At 47.8% G+C, this 15771-nt stretch overlaps 7 protein-coding genes; 5 read left to right on the top strand and 2 right to left on the bottom strand.

The window, feature by feature from the left end:
• Positions 1–940: 940 nt before the first annotated feature.
• On the top strand, positions 941–2098 carry FFUJ_06465 (related to C4-dicarboxylate transport protein mae1; the record flags this gene model as incomplete). Its single annotated transcript, XM_023579793.1, has 1 exon — positions 941–2098. One exon carries the CDS (start codon positions 941–943, stop codon positions 2096–2098), a length of 1158 nt encoding a protein of 385 aa, XP_023432566.1.
• A 552-nt stretch (positions 2099–2650) lies between these two features.
• FFUJ_06464 (uncharacterized protein) lies at positions 2651–3742 on the bottom strand (the record flags this gene model as incomplete). The annotated part of the gene is made up of 1 exon (XM_023579792.1): positions 2651–3742. One exon carries the CDS (start codon positions 3740–3742, stop codon positions 2651–2653), a length of 1092 nt encoding a protein of 363 aa, XP_023432565.1.
• Positions 3743–5723: 1981 nt separating this feature from the next.
• On the top strand, positions 5724–7760 carry FFUJ_06463 (monooxygenase-like protein; the record flags this gene model as incomplete). XM_023579791.1 has 7 exons in its annotated part: positions 5724–5972; positions 6026–6291; positions 6341–6409; positions 6461–6718; positions 6765–7210; positions 7258–7354; positions 7403–7760. 7 exons carry the CDS (start codon positions 5724–5726, stop codon positions 7758–7760), a joined length of 1743 nt encoding a protein of 580 aa, XP_023432564.1.
• A 447-nt stretch (positions 7761–8207) lies between these two features.
• Positions 8208–9213, top strand: FFUJ_06462 (related to aldo-keto reductase YPR1; the record flags this gene model as incomplete). XM_023579790.1 has 3 exons in its annotated part: positions 8208–8276; positions 8328–8451; positions 8504–9213. The coding sequence occupies 3 exons, from the start codon at positions 8208–8210 to the stop codon at positions 9211–9213; spliced, it is 903 nt and encodes a 300-aa protein (XP_023432563.1).
• Positions 9214–11133: 1920 nt separating this feature from the next.
• FFUJ_06461 (related to pyridoxine 4-dehydrogenase) lies at positions 11134–12419 on the top strand (the record flags this gene model as incomplete). XM_023579789.1 has 6 exons in its annotated part: positions 11134–11292; positions 11354–11432; positions 11499–11639; positions 11694–11807; positions 11862–12056; positions 12124–12419. 6 exons carry the CDS (start codon positions 11134–11136, stop codon positions 12417–12419), a joined length of 984 nt encoding a protein of 327 aa, XP_023432562.1.
• Positions 12420–12650: 231 nt separating this feature from the next.
• FFUJ_06460 (uncharacterized protein) lies at positions 12651–13520 on the bottom strand (the record flags this gene model as incomplete). XM_023579788.1 has 2 exons in its annotated part: positions 12651–13318; positions 13385–13520. 2 exons carry the CDS (start codon positions 13518–13520, stop codon positions 12651–12653), a joined length of 804 nt encoding a protein of 267 aa, XP_023432561.1.
• Positions 13521–13954: 434 nt separating this feature from the next.
• On the top strand, positions 13955–15696 carry FFUJ_06459 (related to 6-hydroxy-d-nicotine oxidase; the record flags this gene model as incomplete). XM_023579787.1 has 5 exons in its annotated part: positions 13955–14074; positions 14125–14595; positions 14652–15082; positions 15136–15341; positions 15422–15696. The coding sequence occupies 5 exons, from the start codon at positions 13955–13957 to the stop codon at positions 15694–15696; spliced, it is 1503 nt and encodes a 500-aa protein (XP_023432560.1).
• Positions 15697–15771: the final 75 nt, after the last annotated feature.

The following is a 15771-nucleotide window of genomic DNA, read 5'->3' as shown; positions in this document are numbered from 1 at the left end:
TTTTGTGGGCGGGGCCAAAGGAAAACCGCAGGATAGTCCTTCAAGGGTCGGTATAAAAGTTGCTTTTGGTGGCACGGAGCTCATGGGGTTGCAATCTGTGGCTTGGTGGACCGAGCATTTCGATATGTCACCAACTGAGGCCAAAGGTGCTGGGTACTGGTCCATAGGCAGGAACTTGGATTCTGCATCGGGCTCTGTACAGCTTTGAGTGGACGTCATAGTAGTTTGTAGCTGAGCCTGTTTTAATCAAGTAAATATTACGAAGAGCAGTGAAGTCGGTGAACTGATTGTCATACAATGCGGGGCATTGCTTGTATTTGAACCCAATGGACAGCCGAATCAGGTTCTACGCACGGTTGCACGTTGCTAGCCAGTGATAGGCTAGAGAGACCAGAACTCTGCGGCTGAGAGAGACCTCTCTTCGTTTTTCGCATTTGCGCATAACTGGATTGAGCTAGCACTAACGTGACAAATGCCTTGATAATAACGTTCTGTAATTTACTCTTACATATTCCAACAATATCCTAGATTTCGGAAACGAAAATTATTTATGTTCAGTTATCTAATTGTAAATTCATTTAACCATAATACTTTATCATTGGTCACCTGCAGACAGCTATAGTAATGAGGACCAACACTGGTCTTTCGCGCTGCCCGTAGAACCCCAGATTTTTTCATCGCTGGCGAGATTAAGTGGGCGCCGTGGATACTAATTCCAAAAACCCGATTGGCCGAGCAACAAAATCAAGATCTGAAATGCCTCGGCGTCTTGGACCCACAATCCTTGTCTCCCGCGCGTTGGTCCTGCACGGCACGGATATAAATACTGACCTTGACTTCACTTCAGCACACACGCCAAGCTACCCCTCCTAATCTGCCAACTTCCAACACCCCTTTCTCATCCCCCCCATGATTGACCTTCAATTACCGTAGACTCGCCATGCTGCAAGACGAACTCCCCAAATCCGCGACCCAGCCCAACAATCCTGAACCTAAAGATGAACGCGCCGTCTCACTCGTCGATCGCTTTACATGGGGCAACTTTACTTGCACGCAGTCTACAGGCGGTGTGGCCTTGATGCTATCCAAGAGCCCGTATTCATTTCGCGGTTTACATACCATTGGCGTCGTGGTCTTTATCCTCAATCTTGTTCTGTTCATCCTCTTCTGCACAGCAATGATATGTCGGTTTGTTCGGAGACCGGCTAGTTTACTCAAATCCGTGACGAAACCGCCTGAAGCGTACTTTACTGGCTCGCTGTGGCTTTCGATGGCGACGATCATTATGGGCATACAGAGTTTTGGTGTTCCTCACGCTGGGTCTTGGCTTGTCGATACCGTCCGGGTTCTGTTTTGGATTTATGGTGCTATTACGCTGACGTATAACGTTGTCATCTTTGTGGTTATGTTTTCTCTCGCGCCGTTTGCACCTGGTAGCATGAGCTCTCCGATGTTTCTGATGATTTACAACGCTATGCTTACCGGAACTGTCGCGTCGGTAATCGCAGCCGATCAACCTCCATCAGAACGAATACCCATCATAGTTGCTGGAATTGCGTTCGAGGGTCTCGGCTGGATCCTTTGTCTCCTTTTTCTTCCCCACTTTGTCGGCAACCTTCTCGTCAACGGCCTCGGTCCTGTCAATCTCAGACCAGGCCTCTTTATCTCCGTCGGTTCTGCAGGCTATACCATCATAGCCCTGATCGGCTGCGCAAAAGCAATCCCAGATGGGCACGGATACTTTGCGAAACATCCCACCGCAGCAGAGACGCTCAACATTATGGCGTTGTGGGTAGGAATATTTCTCTGGTTATTTACCTTTTGGCTTTTCGCAATTGCCGCGGTTGCGCACGTGCCTATTTTGGTTTCGAAGCTCCGCGGGGATAAGTCTCGGCAGCAGATGAGTTTTGCGCTTCCTTGGTGGGCGATTGTCTTTCCCAATGTTGGGTTCACGATTGCTACGGTGTATATTGGGGAGGAACTAGAATCCAGTGCCATATCATGGGTTGCTACTGTTATGACTATCTTGGTGTTTGTAGCGTGGTTGATGGACATGTATTTGCATATGAAGTCGATATTTCAGAAGCGCATTATGTAGATAGTTGCGGAACATAGAGGATGGAACCCAAGTCAAACGCGTAACTGGCCTTTTTCACTCGACTTGGCCACGTATTTATAGCGAAGTCTGAGATTTTATACGGAATCGTTTCTTGGATCCAAGGTTGAACTTTAGGTATCTTCCTTCCACAAATAACACCCATGCAGGTTTTTCCACCTGAGATAAATATATTGATAGATAAATATATTGATAGTTAAATATGACAAGTAAAAATGACTATTACTTGCCCAGCTCCCATAAAGAGGCTTCGGTGTAATGAATCACCCAATTTCTCATGGTGAAAAGACTGTCATTGCTGTATTGAAACTAGTTAAAGGAACGACTATACAAGTTTCAATTCACAAAAGAGAATGACAGAGTGTGACAGCTGCGCAGAAGACATTAAACAATTCCTGTTTGACAGCTCTCACTTTGTTGAAAAGTGAGAAACCGTCGCGTATCCACCCATCCTGCAATACACTCAGCTCCATCAGGACATCGCCCATCTAGCCTTTGAGCTCAGCGGGGATATCAACACACTTGGGGTGCAGCTCAATGTTTCGCTGGCTCCACCACGGGGTTCTTCGCAGCAATCGAGATCAAATCTCGTCCCTCCACATTCGAGTGAATACCCAAGTAGTACGCCACGTAGACCGTGAAGAAGTGACCGTAGAAGAACTTCTTGAAGAAGTTGTCCTGGTTGAGATCAATGTTGATAAACTCAATGTTCTTGTTCTGCGGAACGTCCTTGCTGCCAAACAGACCCTCAAGAGTCTTGACCTTGTCCTTGGTGTACTGATCTGCGTTGGAGTCAAGGAACGTGATGATAGCTTGCTTCTCAGAGGGGTTGGAGTAAGCCGCAACTTCAGTGTGCGAGAACTCGTGCAGGAGGTTTCGGTGCGTAGGAACCATGGCAATCTCATTGAAGAACATAGTCGTCTGCTTCAGAAGCGTGACGTACCAATCAGCAGTGCTAAGCAGCGCAATACGACTGTTCTTCAACCTCTCAGCAATAGCCTGAGCCTTCTTCAACGTAGCATCGTTGAACTCAGTCTTCAAGAAGTTGACTGAGTCCTGAAGCTCTTTGTGGTAAGAAGAAGGTGTGAGCTTGAGCTTGTGGAAGAGGTCCAGGAAAATGGAGAAGAACTGCTGGACGTGGTAAAGAGGATATTCGCGATCCGCGTGGCGGAGTTTGTACAGGATGATAGAGGTGTTGTGCTCCTCACACAAATGTTGGATCTTTCCACCACCAGAAAGAACAATCAAGTTCTTGTTCCCGGTCATCTCACGCATAGTCTCAAAGAACAAACAAGGCTCAACAGACCAGCCACTGTAGCAGACAATGATAGCCAGCGTAGTGGGGTCCTTCATGACATTGCGGTCAACGAACCAGTCGAGATCATAGTCGTTGATGACCTGAACGTGAAGGGGAATCTTCTCGTTGAGGAAAAAGCCCTTGACGATATCAGAGACGACAGAGGAGCAGCCCATGCCGTAAAAGACAAGACGCTTGAATTGGCCTGATTCGATTCTCTGGCGGAGATCGTTGTTGAGCTTGGAGAGGTCGTATTCATGGCCCCAGAGGATGCTCTCGAAGAGAGGGTTGCCGAGCATGGGCTGGAGACGTTCAAGACGGGGCTGCATTTTTGTGGTTTGGTTCTGAGATGTTGGTTAGAAAGAAGTCGAGATGAAGTACGCTGTGAACTTTTACATACGGAGTTTGATATAGTAATGGAGGTTGAAAGATTGCACCTTGTATGGTGAGAAGACAGTTGAGTAATATTGGATACGATGATGGAATTGTTGTTGATGATAATGAGTAGCTAACCTGGGTCCTAGGGCCCTTTATATACACGTCTTTGATTTTGTTCCCTCATAGAGTAATAGTTCCCTCTCATGGATGGAAAGGAGGCATTTCCTGATCTGTTCGCCGACGTCTATCTCGAGCCATTCCGCCATTACCGCAGTGAAATTGATGCTATCCCAGTGGATCCCATACCACCACAAGAATCATGATCATCAACCTCCCCAAGCTCGTCAACAACTTGAGGACCTTCGGTTGACTGGAGGATGTTGATCCCAGCATCAAGATGCATCCCAACGGCGTCGTACATACCACCGTATCCACAGCTCCAAAATTTCTCATGCTCGAATAGGTGCGCATCTCCGCCTAAGCCGTGTCGTAAGCTTCTCCTCCTTCGGGATGAAGAACCTCGTGATGGCTCTCGCCGTGGAATTCGCATCAATTACCTCCTTGGTTTCGACCCTTGAGGTTCTGCCCACGCTCTTGCTGAGGGGTACAGCTGCCGTGATGGTTACTATCAGGAAAACTCTATTCAACTACCGCGCGGGCATGGCCCGAATAGTTGCCATAATGGGATTATGGAGGGTCTTGTGATGGTTGTTGTGGATGAAAGGAGAATTATCTACCGCCCCCGCCGTGTTTTGAGCCGCAACGCTGATCGCAGGAACAGGCTTTCACCATGATAGCTATCTGTAAGAATCAGATCATTCTCGGTAGATGATCTGCCGGTTAAACTTTCCTCTGAACTACTATCGTTGCTATGGAGGGTATGGTAATGGTTAAAGTCAGATCATTGCGGTTCCGCGTTGCGGGTTTTACGTATGTTTCAGATTATTCATCACTTACAGTCCTATCATGATTTTATGGAATGGCAAGCCGTTAGTAGCTTGCACAGTGACTGCAATGCTCTTTCAGTATTCGTCATTAATCAAAATAACGGGAAACCACGTTTTGTGACCCATCAACTCATCCAAAGACCATGAATGTTCAGGCTGTATCCCCGCTGTTGAATTCCCCCCAGTTGCTGCCATTATGAGCCACTGTGACTAACATAGGATTGTGAACCTTGATATTCTGACATATTCCAAGACAGACTCTTATCTCTCAGCTAATTTCATGACTCAGAATATGACGGATAACATACCAATACGACGTCATGCATACAGACCTACCTATAGCAGTAAGCCAAGATATCGATTCCTCATAAAGATCGACAATCAGTTTCCCCCAGTTTCCCCGGATTCCCCCGCCCAATTTCAAGAAATAGAGACAAGAGGAATTTCCACTCGGCCTAGGTGGAGATAGGCTAGCCTCGGCTCACACTAATGCGAATAATGGGGGGCCGAGCGAGCCGTCCCGCCCCCTGTCAGTGTCGTATCGCTTAGAAATGGCCACGCAATCTGTTCCCCACCAGCTCCTGGCCAGGACCTGTTCTCCGCCGATTATGCAGGTGTTAGTTGTCTAAACTCTATTCTCTCGGATCGAAATCCTTCTGGCTGCAGCTATTTCCTGATGTAGACGTGATATGATGTGTGTTGGCGCGTATTTCGGAGCCGAGGCATTTCGGCCCGCGCCGTTCGCCCGTGACAGAGAATGACGGACAGCTGCACTAAGGACTCGGCTGAACACGGACGTCGCCTTCCTAGCCGTATACGGCATATATCTTGCGCCTCTTACATAGTCAAGTTCATCTCATGCCGTGTAAAATAGGCACGAACTATATAATATCCTGCCTGTTTTGGCTCAGGCTGTCCTAGTATTACAATTTGCGTAACGGCGCCCATCTTACATAATTCTATCTGAAATTGAGATCACGCCAAAATGAGAGTCCAAGCTACCGCGGAAAACAAGGCACAAATTGCGAGAAACTGGGTCCCTCTGCTAGATGAGCCCGCATACAAGCCCCGAAACATACGCATCGTTTGTGTTGGGGCCGGCTTTTCAGGTCTCATGTTAGCCTATGAAGCAAAGTACAACGAATCACTTCAAGGGTTCATCGACCTGACTATTTATGACAAGAACCACGATGTTGGTGGAACGTGGCTTGTTAATCGATATCCTGGTGTGGCAGTGCGTGTTTCCCATACAAAGACGCAGCAGGGATAGTTGACTGACAAACTCAGTGTGATGTTCCAGCGCACATATACACTTTTCCGTTTGAGCCAAATCCAGATTGGTCCAGCTTCTATGCTTCAGGGCCGGAAATCTGGGCCTATATCAAGAGAACTTCAGATAAGTATGGCTTAGCTGAGAATGTCAGATTTCAATCGAAAGTGACAGATGCCATGTGGAATGAGGTTACAGGAAAATGGAATCTGAAGTTATTTCAAGACGGCGAGGAAAAAGAGGACGAATGTGATGTATTGATCGACGGTTCGGGGTTTCTCAAGTATGCTTACAGCGAGTTCAATTAAGCTATCAGAAACTGACGGCGTTAGCAACTGGCATTGGCCTGATATTCCTGGTCTCCATGACTTCAAAGGACATATCGTCCATACTGCAGATTGGTACATCTATCTACTCCCCTTATCGCCGTTTCTCTGACTCTAAAATCTCAGGGACCCTTCTATCAACGTGGCAGGCAAAAAGGTTGCAGTTATCGGAAACGGGTCATCTGGTGTCCAAGTCCTCCCGCACCTGCAAAAGACCGCTGCTCAACTGACAACCTATGTTCGTACGCCAACATGGATATTCGCCAACTATGCCTCAGAACTCACAAAAGACGGCACAAACTTTGCTTTTACAGAAGAGGAAAAGAAGAAGTTTCGGGAAAATACAGCCTCGCTGTGGAAGTTTCGAAAGGAGATCGAAAACAGGTTTGTAGTAGCACTGATATCAAGATTCTTGCTAAGTTTCATACAGCCAAGACAACTTTTGGAACGTCTTCTTTAAAGACACAGCCGCTCAAAAAGCCGCTCTCGAGAATGCATACAACCGTATGCGAGAACGCCTCGGTAATGACAAAGAGCTGTGCGAGAAGCTAATTCCAGATTACGAATACGGATGTCGACGACCAACACCAGGTGATGGTTACCTTGAAGCTCTCCGTCAGGATAACACACGTGTCACTTTTGATCCAATCGTTCAGATCACCGAATCAGGGATTCAAACCACACAAGACTATACTGACTTTGACATTATCGTCTGCGCAACCGGATTTGACGCAAGTTTCCGCCGTTCGTGGACGGTGCAGGGGCGCAATGGTTATCAGCTCCATGAAGCGTGGGGGGAGTCGCCGGAAGCGTACTTTGGGGTTGCAGCGGCGAATATGCCGAATTACTTTATCTTCATTGGACCGAATAGTCCAGGTAAGTGAACTTTAAATTGGTAGGGTTGCATTACTGATAGTCCGCAGTGGGTCATGGTTCGCTTCTAGACAGCGTGTTTTGTGTCGCGAAATGGATATTGAAGTGGTGTAGGAAGATTGCAACCGAAGATATCAAGTATACTCCGTATGCCGAGTCTACATGATATGATCGGCTAAACTGACATTACAACAGGTCAGTCTGTGTCAGCCAGAAGGCTCTGGATGATTACAACGTCTACCTGCAAGAACTGCTGAAGCGGATGGTGTGGACTGGGTCATGTAGAAGCTGGTACAAGAATCGAAAGAAAGAAGGACACGTCACGGCAGTTTACGGTGGAAGCCGCCATCATTTTAGAGGTAAAGTGTACCCTCACTTCCTGTCTGCGTCTAGATTCACGCTTACTAATATGGGAACACTTCTGTTAGAAATCCTCGAGACCTTTAGAACTGAGGATTTTGAAATTGAGTATAGATCAGTCAACAGGTTCCGATTCATGGGTACCGGGAGGACTTTGAGGGAGTCAAGAGGAGAGTACTATGTGCTAAATTAAGATGATGGTTGGTCCAATAGTTAGTGTAGATAGTCGAAGGAACTTCTAAGTGTGGAGACAGAACTCGTGTTACACGAGCCATCCATCTTTGGTGATTCGTAATTGCCGACAGTAACTTAAGTGATATATCAGATTGTGACCCAAATGACGTGACATGCAGCATGCGTTGTATCCAAGGCCACGCCTAGACACGTACACAATTCTTCCCGGCCTTTCGGTCCTAGAGATTGTGATATGTCACTCCTGGAGGTGGACCATCACTCGAACCGAGGCCTCTGCTTGCGGGGAGGCGGAGGATGATGATATCGGTAGTTGAACGGACGAACGGACGGAGATAGTTGATCGACAGAGGATATATACACTGTATTTTATTACTTTTGATGTCACACCACCTCCCAGAAACAACGAGAAACTGCCCAGCGCCAACCGAGCTTTGACGACTGCACTATGAATTCCACCAATACTACTTTGGCTCTACCCACCATCAAGCTTAACGATGGAAACGAAATTCCAATGGTCAGCTATGTCTAATTATTATGTACTCTACCTGGAGTTAACGTGAAATAGATAGCGTACGGTCTAGGAACTGCAAACTTCAAGAAGGGAGGGAGAACCGATTACGACGAGAACGCGTTCAACTATACGTTGAATGCAATAAAGAGTGGGTTCTATCACCTCGACGGTGCTTCATGTATGTTTTTCCAATAGTCTGTTCACTCGTGCCTCCTCTCATATGTTTCTAGCATACGGGAACGAGGAGGAGCTCGGGGCAGCTATCAGAGCATCCGGCGTTCCGCGGGAAAAGCTCTATGTTGTCACCAAGCTCAACGGCTGGAAGAAGCACGACGTACAGAACGCTTTTGATACCTCGTTGAAGAAACTTAGGCTTGATTATGTGGATTTGTACCTCATCCACGCACCGTTCTTCGCGGAGAAGCCTGAAGATTTACAGGAAGCTTGGGCTACCCTCGAACTCATCAAAGAGTCTGGAAAGGCTAAGTCCATCGGCGTGTCTAACTTCATACAAGAGCATCTTGAGACCATCCTCGCCACAGCCAAAATCCCACCAGCAATCAACCAAATCGAGTACCATCCCTATCTACAGCATGGTAATCTCATAGAGTACCATCGCAAGAAAAACATAGCTATATCGGCATATGCGCCTTTAACGGCTATTATACGCGCAAGGCCAGGTCCTGTAGACGCTCTTTATGAGAACTTGGCCAAGAAGTATGGTGTCACTGAAGGGGATATTGCGTTGCGCTGGTGTATTGATCAGGATATTGTGGTTATCACAACGAGCTCGAGCGAGGAGAGGCTAAAGAGTTATATGAGGAATGTGTGGAGCTTCAAGCTGACGTCTGAGGAGATTGAGGGTATTGCGATGATGGGGAAGCAGAAGCACTTCAGGGCGTTTCAGAAGCAGTGGATTGCAGAGGGAGATTGGCGATAGATCAATGGAGCTTATTGCAGTTCATAAGCCATGAAACCATTAAAATGGAATTACCATATATCTGAAACTAGACGAAAATGCTATATCGAAACACCTATATCACCTCAAGCTTCTAGAGTCTGTTGTTGGCCCCTCATACTGGACAAGATCCCATGATTGTTAGTAAACCAAACTCGCATTTCTTATCCGGACATAGCTACGGCTGCAATGGCCTTTCTGCCTTTCCTCGTTACGGTGCCAGCTGGAAGGAGCAGTTGGCAAGTCTAAGAGCGGTTTTGGTCTTTTGTTGACATTGTCCTGGCATGCTTTAGCTCACCCATTCCTGCGATCCACCAGAGCCTCAAGTCGTCTTCACTAAGCAACACAGCAGCGATCTCCGATTCTACGTTAGCACAACCTGGCCTAGCAACAATACTGACACATGCCATTTCAGTGATCCAGCATCTTCCTTCGAAGCGGACCGCCATCTGAACAAAAATTTCCTTTGTGATCCATCAAAGCCTTGTGCTAGTAGATGGGCTGGCTAGAGCTGCAACGGAAGAGGTCGATGAAGCACTCAAGGCATCAGTGCCTCCAGCCCAGAGTCTAGAGATATTCCCCCGCATGTCTCCATCCTCAACATACTCCCCTGAGATGCGGCCCGCTTGAGTAAACCAGAATAGATCGGTGATGTTGTCGTTAATCGCGGCACTGCTGAGCGTACTCGGTGTCTTCGCTCAAGGACTCATCTCTCCATAGACCAAATCGGTAGACTCCGTTCATTTAGGGGGATCGGCGATATATCTTGCCTTGATTAGACGACCTTTCGGATCAACCCACTTGTAAATGGAAATTCCTCGATCTTGACCCACTGGGATTGCTGATCGGCTGTTTGTTGGGATGAGGTCTCTAAATCCCATCGTGGAGCATCGATGGAACTATAGGGGGTTATACAGTAAACATCTTGGTGACTGGCACATATTGACACACATGAAAAGCTTCAAACTATACCAAGTGCCGTATTTGGATCTTCAATGGACAGCAAGTTGTGAGTGGAGCGATATCTCCGCGAACTGTAGAGACTTTATGTATCTTTACAAGTTGGAAATTGCGAAACCCGAACGCATTAGTGTTCCGGCATTTATACTTCAGGAGGTTATTTCCTTTTCGTAGCATAGACCGACAAGCGCATGAAGGTGGTGAAGACCGTGAGTGGAATCGATTTAGGGACGCTATATTCACAAGGGCTTGGAAACTATGATGAAGATTTGTTCCCGAATTTCGGGAGCTAGCTCAAATACGCAGACATACAGCCCAGACAAGAAACTTCAGGCGCCAAGCTTAATCTAGATCAGACTACGGCAGAGGTATCGCCAGATATGCCGGTATTCTACCAAGGAATATGCAGTTACCACCAAACACGTCATAGCCACGTCAAGACGGCATCAAACTGGTATCTACGACTCGCTTACGATTTCTACAGCAGCTTGTACGGCCTAAAAATTGAGCACATGTATGACAACTCAATTCATGCATCTGTTTGCCGCGAGGAACGATGTTACATGTTGCCATATCCCACCCGTTCAAGACCCCACTCTCTGCTCTAATGCACGCGGCTGACAAGCGCGTCAGGCTTGGTAGGATCTGGAAAAGAGGCTCAAGCCTACTACTGTAACCGGTTAGGGGAAGTCTTTCTTCCTTTCTGTCTGCAGGCTCGATGATTTGTTCGGCCCGTATCCATGGGAAGTGGAGCCCATGGAATCGATACGCGCTAACGATTACTTTGGTAAGAGCGTGAAGCCGCATACATCCTGCCGCTGATCTGGACAGGTATAAAACCAAGGCGGTTGTGGTAGGCAGGATTCTCCTTGTTCATTTCCTACTTGAAATTTTTCATTCCCTCGCAGAGAACGAAGTATCTCTAACCGCACACAACTCAAGATGGTCAACACACTGCCATTCGGCGACAAGCAAATCCCAGTGCCTGGCTTCGGGGCTATGGGTTTGAATTCAGCCATGGGCAGCGATCTTGACCTCGAACAGGCTGAGCCAGTCCTTATGAAAGCGGTGGAGCTTGGCTGTACGTTCTGGGATACTGCTGTATGTATATTACTGAATGACGGCTGGTGAAGGTATTGTTGCTGATTGCTGCGGGCCCCAGGTCGCTTACAAGAACGGCGCAAATGAAAAGTTGCTTGGTGACTTCATCAAGAAGCACAACGTTCGCGAAAAACTCTTTAGTGAGCATAATAGTGTCCTAGTACTGTATTAAGCGTGGTTGCTGACGAGAGGTTGCGGTATAGTAGCGTCGAAATGCGGATTTGACGTGTTCTCGCCTCAGCGAACCGTGACCAACTCAGCAGCTCATATCAAGGAATACATTGAAGGGACAATCGAGAGACTTGGTTTCACTCCGGATCTGTACTATCTGCACAGAATTGACCCCAGTACGTTGAAACACTACATCTATGCTTATTTCCATCAGCGCTAACAATATCGAGATACGCCACTCGAGGAGTCCATTGGTGCTCTCGATGAACTGCGCCGTGCTGGAAAGACCAAATACATTGGCCTATCCGAATGTTCTGCGGCGACCTTGCGCAAAGCTCATTCAGGTGCGTATACATAGTGCAGTGCCAGCAAAGTTTAGTAGTACTAATACATTCAAGTCGCCAAGATCGATGCCGTCCAGGCCGAGTACTCTGCCTTCGAAACGATACACGAAACAAACGGTCTTATCGAGACAGCTAAAGAATTGGGGATAGCTTTTGTAGCATTCAGTCCTCTAGGACACGGCTGGCTTGTAGATGAGTTTGATTATAAGTCTCCGGACGACTTTGCCCCTAATGATTTCCGCCGCACCGGTAGGCTACCTTATTCACAAGCGAGCTGAAGCATCATCGAACGGAAGGCTAAGGTTTAAAATAACAGTCCCAAAGTTTCAAGGTCAGAATTTCTATCATAATAAGGCAATTGTGAATAAGATGAAGAACCTAGCTACACAGAAGGGCTGCACAGTTGCGCAGATTGCACTGGCATGGGTAGCAGCGCAGGGGCTTATCACCATCCCAGGCACGACGAAAGTTTCGCGTTTGGAAGAAAACTGGGCATCTCGGGCCGTCGTCTTGACGGAAGAAGAGGAAAAGGCAGTGCGCAAGATTGTAAACGGTACTAAGCCGATCGGGGAGAGGTTCGCTGCCAATATGCAACAATTGGTGGGTCATTAGATTCATAGCGGCTCATTGATAATCATGCCTCACTTTGGTTATCTTGACGGTTTTCCAAGATCTAAGTTGAGTTTTCTTAATTTTAGGCATTAGAATACAAGCGAAACGCAGTCCAAATCCAAAACCTATCTGTGGGCTTACGAAGCTTTGCCATCATTGTGACCTAAACAGAGGACGCTCGCCTCTTCAAGAGCGCCACATATTGGTAGACCGGAAGAGGTCGAAGCAGCCTTAAATGATCCAGCCCCATGATCGACCAAACTCTGCCGTGACTTCCCATCCGCTAGGGTCCCACGGTTCGCGCCAGACGATCACCCCAGGGCCTTGGCCGTGACCACGCCCCGTAAAGGCACGACATAGACCCTCCTCGTCATAGGAGTCAACTCTTCGCTCAAGTATGTTGTTGCGGAGCTGAGCTACGGGGAGCAGATCTATCCAAGGATGGTGCTCTGTGCGATATTGAAGACGGGTCGGCCGAAGACCATGAGGCAAAGTCTCCGTGTTGAGATTTATGCTATCGGGCCAAGGCCCAGCAACGACGAATAGTGAGCAGGCATCATCGTGCATGTGATCAGCAGAAAGGCCAAAAACGTCTGCATTCAGAATTAACGCACGAGAAAAATTGAACTGAGATAGGCTGGAGAGCATATTAAACCTGACCATCCCAGTTCTTCTGTCGTGGCTCACAATCGTCTCGAATACACGAATTATGGCTTGATTGTCCCACGAATGCAACTGAAGTATGCTGACTTTGTCTATGAGCATCTTGAGGTCTATTTCGTGATTCAGGACAGCGCTGATCAAGGCCGGGATGGTTGCTACATTAAGGTGGGCGGGCGTGGGCACGGCTGTCGAGGGGTCGAGAGCGGAAGGCGACGGTTTCTGCCGTTGACGAGCACCTACGAGGCAAATGTTAGCGCAGCTGGATACCTCACAGGACCGCTTGTAGATGGCGACGAGCTTACGGTGGGACCGCTGATTGATGCGATTTTGAATCTTTTTCCGTTTCACCGAATCGGCTACACCGGACCAATTATCCTTATCGCCGATGACACCGGATTGCAGGAGGAGCCGGTGATCAAGGCTGGTGAGTTCAGGCATAATTGATCGAAATGGCTGGGGGATATGGAGTAGTACTGGGTAAGTTGCGTCAAAGTCGAAGTAAGTGTGCGATTATATGCAGAAGGATGGCAGAAGGACTAGACTAGGCTGAGAGAATTCAGGCCGATAAAGCGATTAACTGTAAGTAGTAATTCATAATGAAGATTCATGCACCTGTCACCAGCTTGCATTAGTTCCAACGCTAGACTTGCCTTGGCTCATTAGTCTAAAGTTTCGGCAAAGGCTCAGCGTAGTAAGAAAAGCTCCACGACGGTGACAATCTCCTCAGTAAAGAACTCTTGGCAGACGATCCTGAACGCGCGGCAAAAGTCGACCCCTGACTGTATGAAGACACGATTCATATAAAACAAGAACTAGAATATTGTTTTGTGGAATGTGGTTCTCAGGAGCTTATCACTGACAGCAGAAGTAAAATGAAGTTTACAGTTCTATACCTAGTCGGCCAATTCTTCACATTGACGAATACCATAGACACGGGGGTCAATAATAGCAGATTGCTTCCCCAGCGAGATGGAACAAACTGCGAAAAAGCCGTACGCATTGCATCATAACAGTGTACAGATCTTCCAACTAACCGGAGTAGTGTGCGACTTTAGCCTCCGAATTCCCAGGCAGACTCCATTATCACGACGATGATCCCGACTTCACAATCTGGGACCAGAAACAATTAGAGACCGCTTATACCTGTCGCGTCCAGCCTGCATCTGCCACCGAGGTCTCCAGAGTCTTGCAGGTCCTTGTGCACAACTGGTGCAGATTCGCGGTCAAATGCGGCGGCCACTCGCGATTTCCGGACGACTCAGTCTCCGTCGGTGGTGTTACCATCGACCTTGGCTTGATCAACAGTACCGTCGTCTCAGGTGACGCAACAACAGCTCGCGTGGGCGGCGGGTCCCTCAGCCGCCAGGTCTTTGCTGCTCTTGATCCGTATGGTTTGGCATACATTGGTGGAAGAGTTGGCCAAGTTGGCATTGGGGGTTTCACTCTTGGTGGAGGTACCTCAGTTCTCGCTGGAAAACATGGATGGGCACTGGATCATGTCCTTGAGTACGAGGTGAGAGAATCTGTTGCTTTGCTTGTCGTGATATGGAAGCGCTGACCCCCAGAAAGGTTGTTCTACCGAATGCCACGATTGTGACGGCATCCCAACATTTGCATCCCGATTTATACTATACTCTTAGAGGCGGCGGTAACAACTACGGAATCGTAACATCGTTCAACATCACCGTGTTTCCCCAGAGTCCTGTGTATACCGGTTCGCGTACCTTTAGCGATGACCAGACGGGTCGAGTACTTGAAGAGGCAGAGAGACTCTTTGCAGTCCAGGACTCTGAAGACACCGCGGTAGGTCTGGAGTACCGGTATACCTATACCGCACAGAGTGGCTGGAGTATCTCAACTACCCAAAGATACGGGGAGCCAATGCTGTACCCTCCAGTATTTGATAGCCTGAACAGCATCCCGGCATTGGGGAATCTCACCGGGGGCATAAACAGTATTGCCAATAGCACGAGTTCGCAACAAAGATTAGGGATAACAAGGTAAGAAAGCTCCATTGTTTTGTTGTTTCGAGCGACTAAAGACAAAACAACAGAAATGTCTTCAGCACTATAACGCACTATCCATCTATAGACTTGAGCAAGAAGGGCCTTGATATCGTCAAGAGCCTTGTGGAGGGAAGAGGCTTGACTAGTTTGAATCCACAGCTGATCACATATTCCATACCTGCCGCGACAATGGCAATGTCCAAGGCAAGAGGCGGCAACGCTCTCGGCCTTGACGTGGAGGGACATCTTATCAGTAAGGCATTACCCCCCAACCTTGGTTTACTCCAGGCCATCACCTTGCAATGATGTGAAAATGAGCTGACGATGAATTAGTCAATCTATTCTCCTTGAGCTGGACCGACAGCGCAATGGATAATGCCGCGTATGCATTGGCAAATGACTTTACTGCAGACTTTCAAAAAGCTGCCAAGAATCTTAGCGTCTTTCATCCATTCATCTACATTAATTATGCGAACCAGGGACAAGACGTTTTCGCGAGCTACGGTGAGGAAAACCATAGGAGATTGATCGAGGTGCAGAGGGCGTTGGACCCCGAGGGTGTCTTTACATCTTCGGGGCTTTGGACTGGGTTTTTCAAGATTCGATGATCCGCTGTACCTGTACGTACACAACTCGTTGTTTCCAGCCTAAATCTTTGGGTTGCGTAATTGGTAATAATTCCA

Source organism: Fusarium fujikuroi, chromosome FFUJ_chr06 (assembly GCF_900079805.1).
Source record: "Fusarium fujikuroi IMI 58289 draft genome, chromosome FFUJ_chr06".
Taxonomy (NCBI): Eukaryota; Fungi; Ascomycota; class Sordariomycetes; order Hypocreales; family Nectriaceae; genus Fusarium; species Fusarium fujikuroi.
The sequence above is the reverse complement of the archived record's forward strand: the minus strand, read 5'-3'. Positions and strand labels throughout refer to the sequence as shown.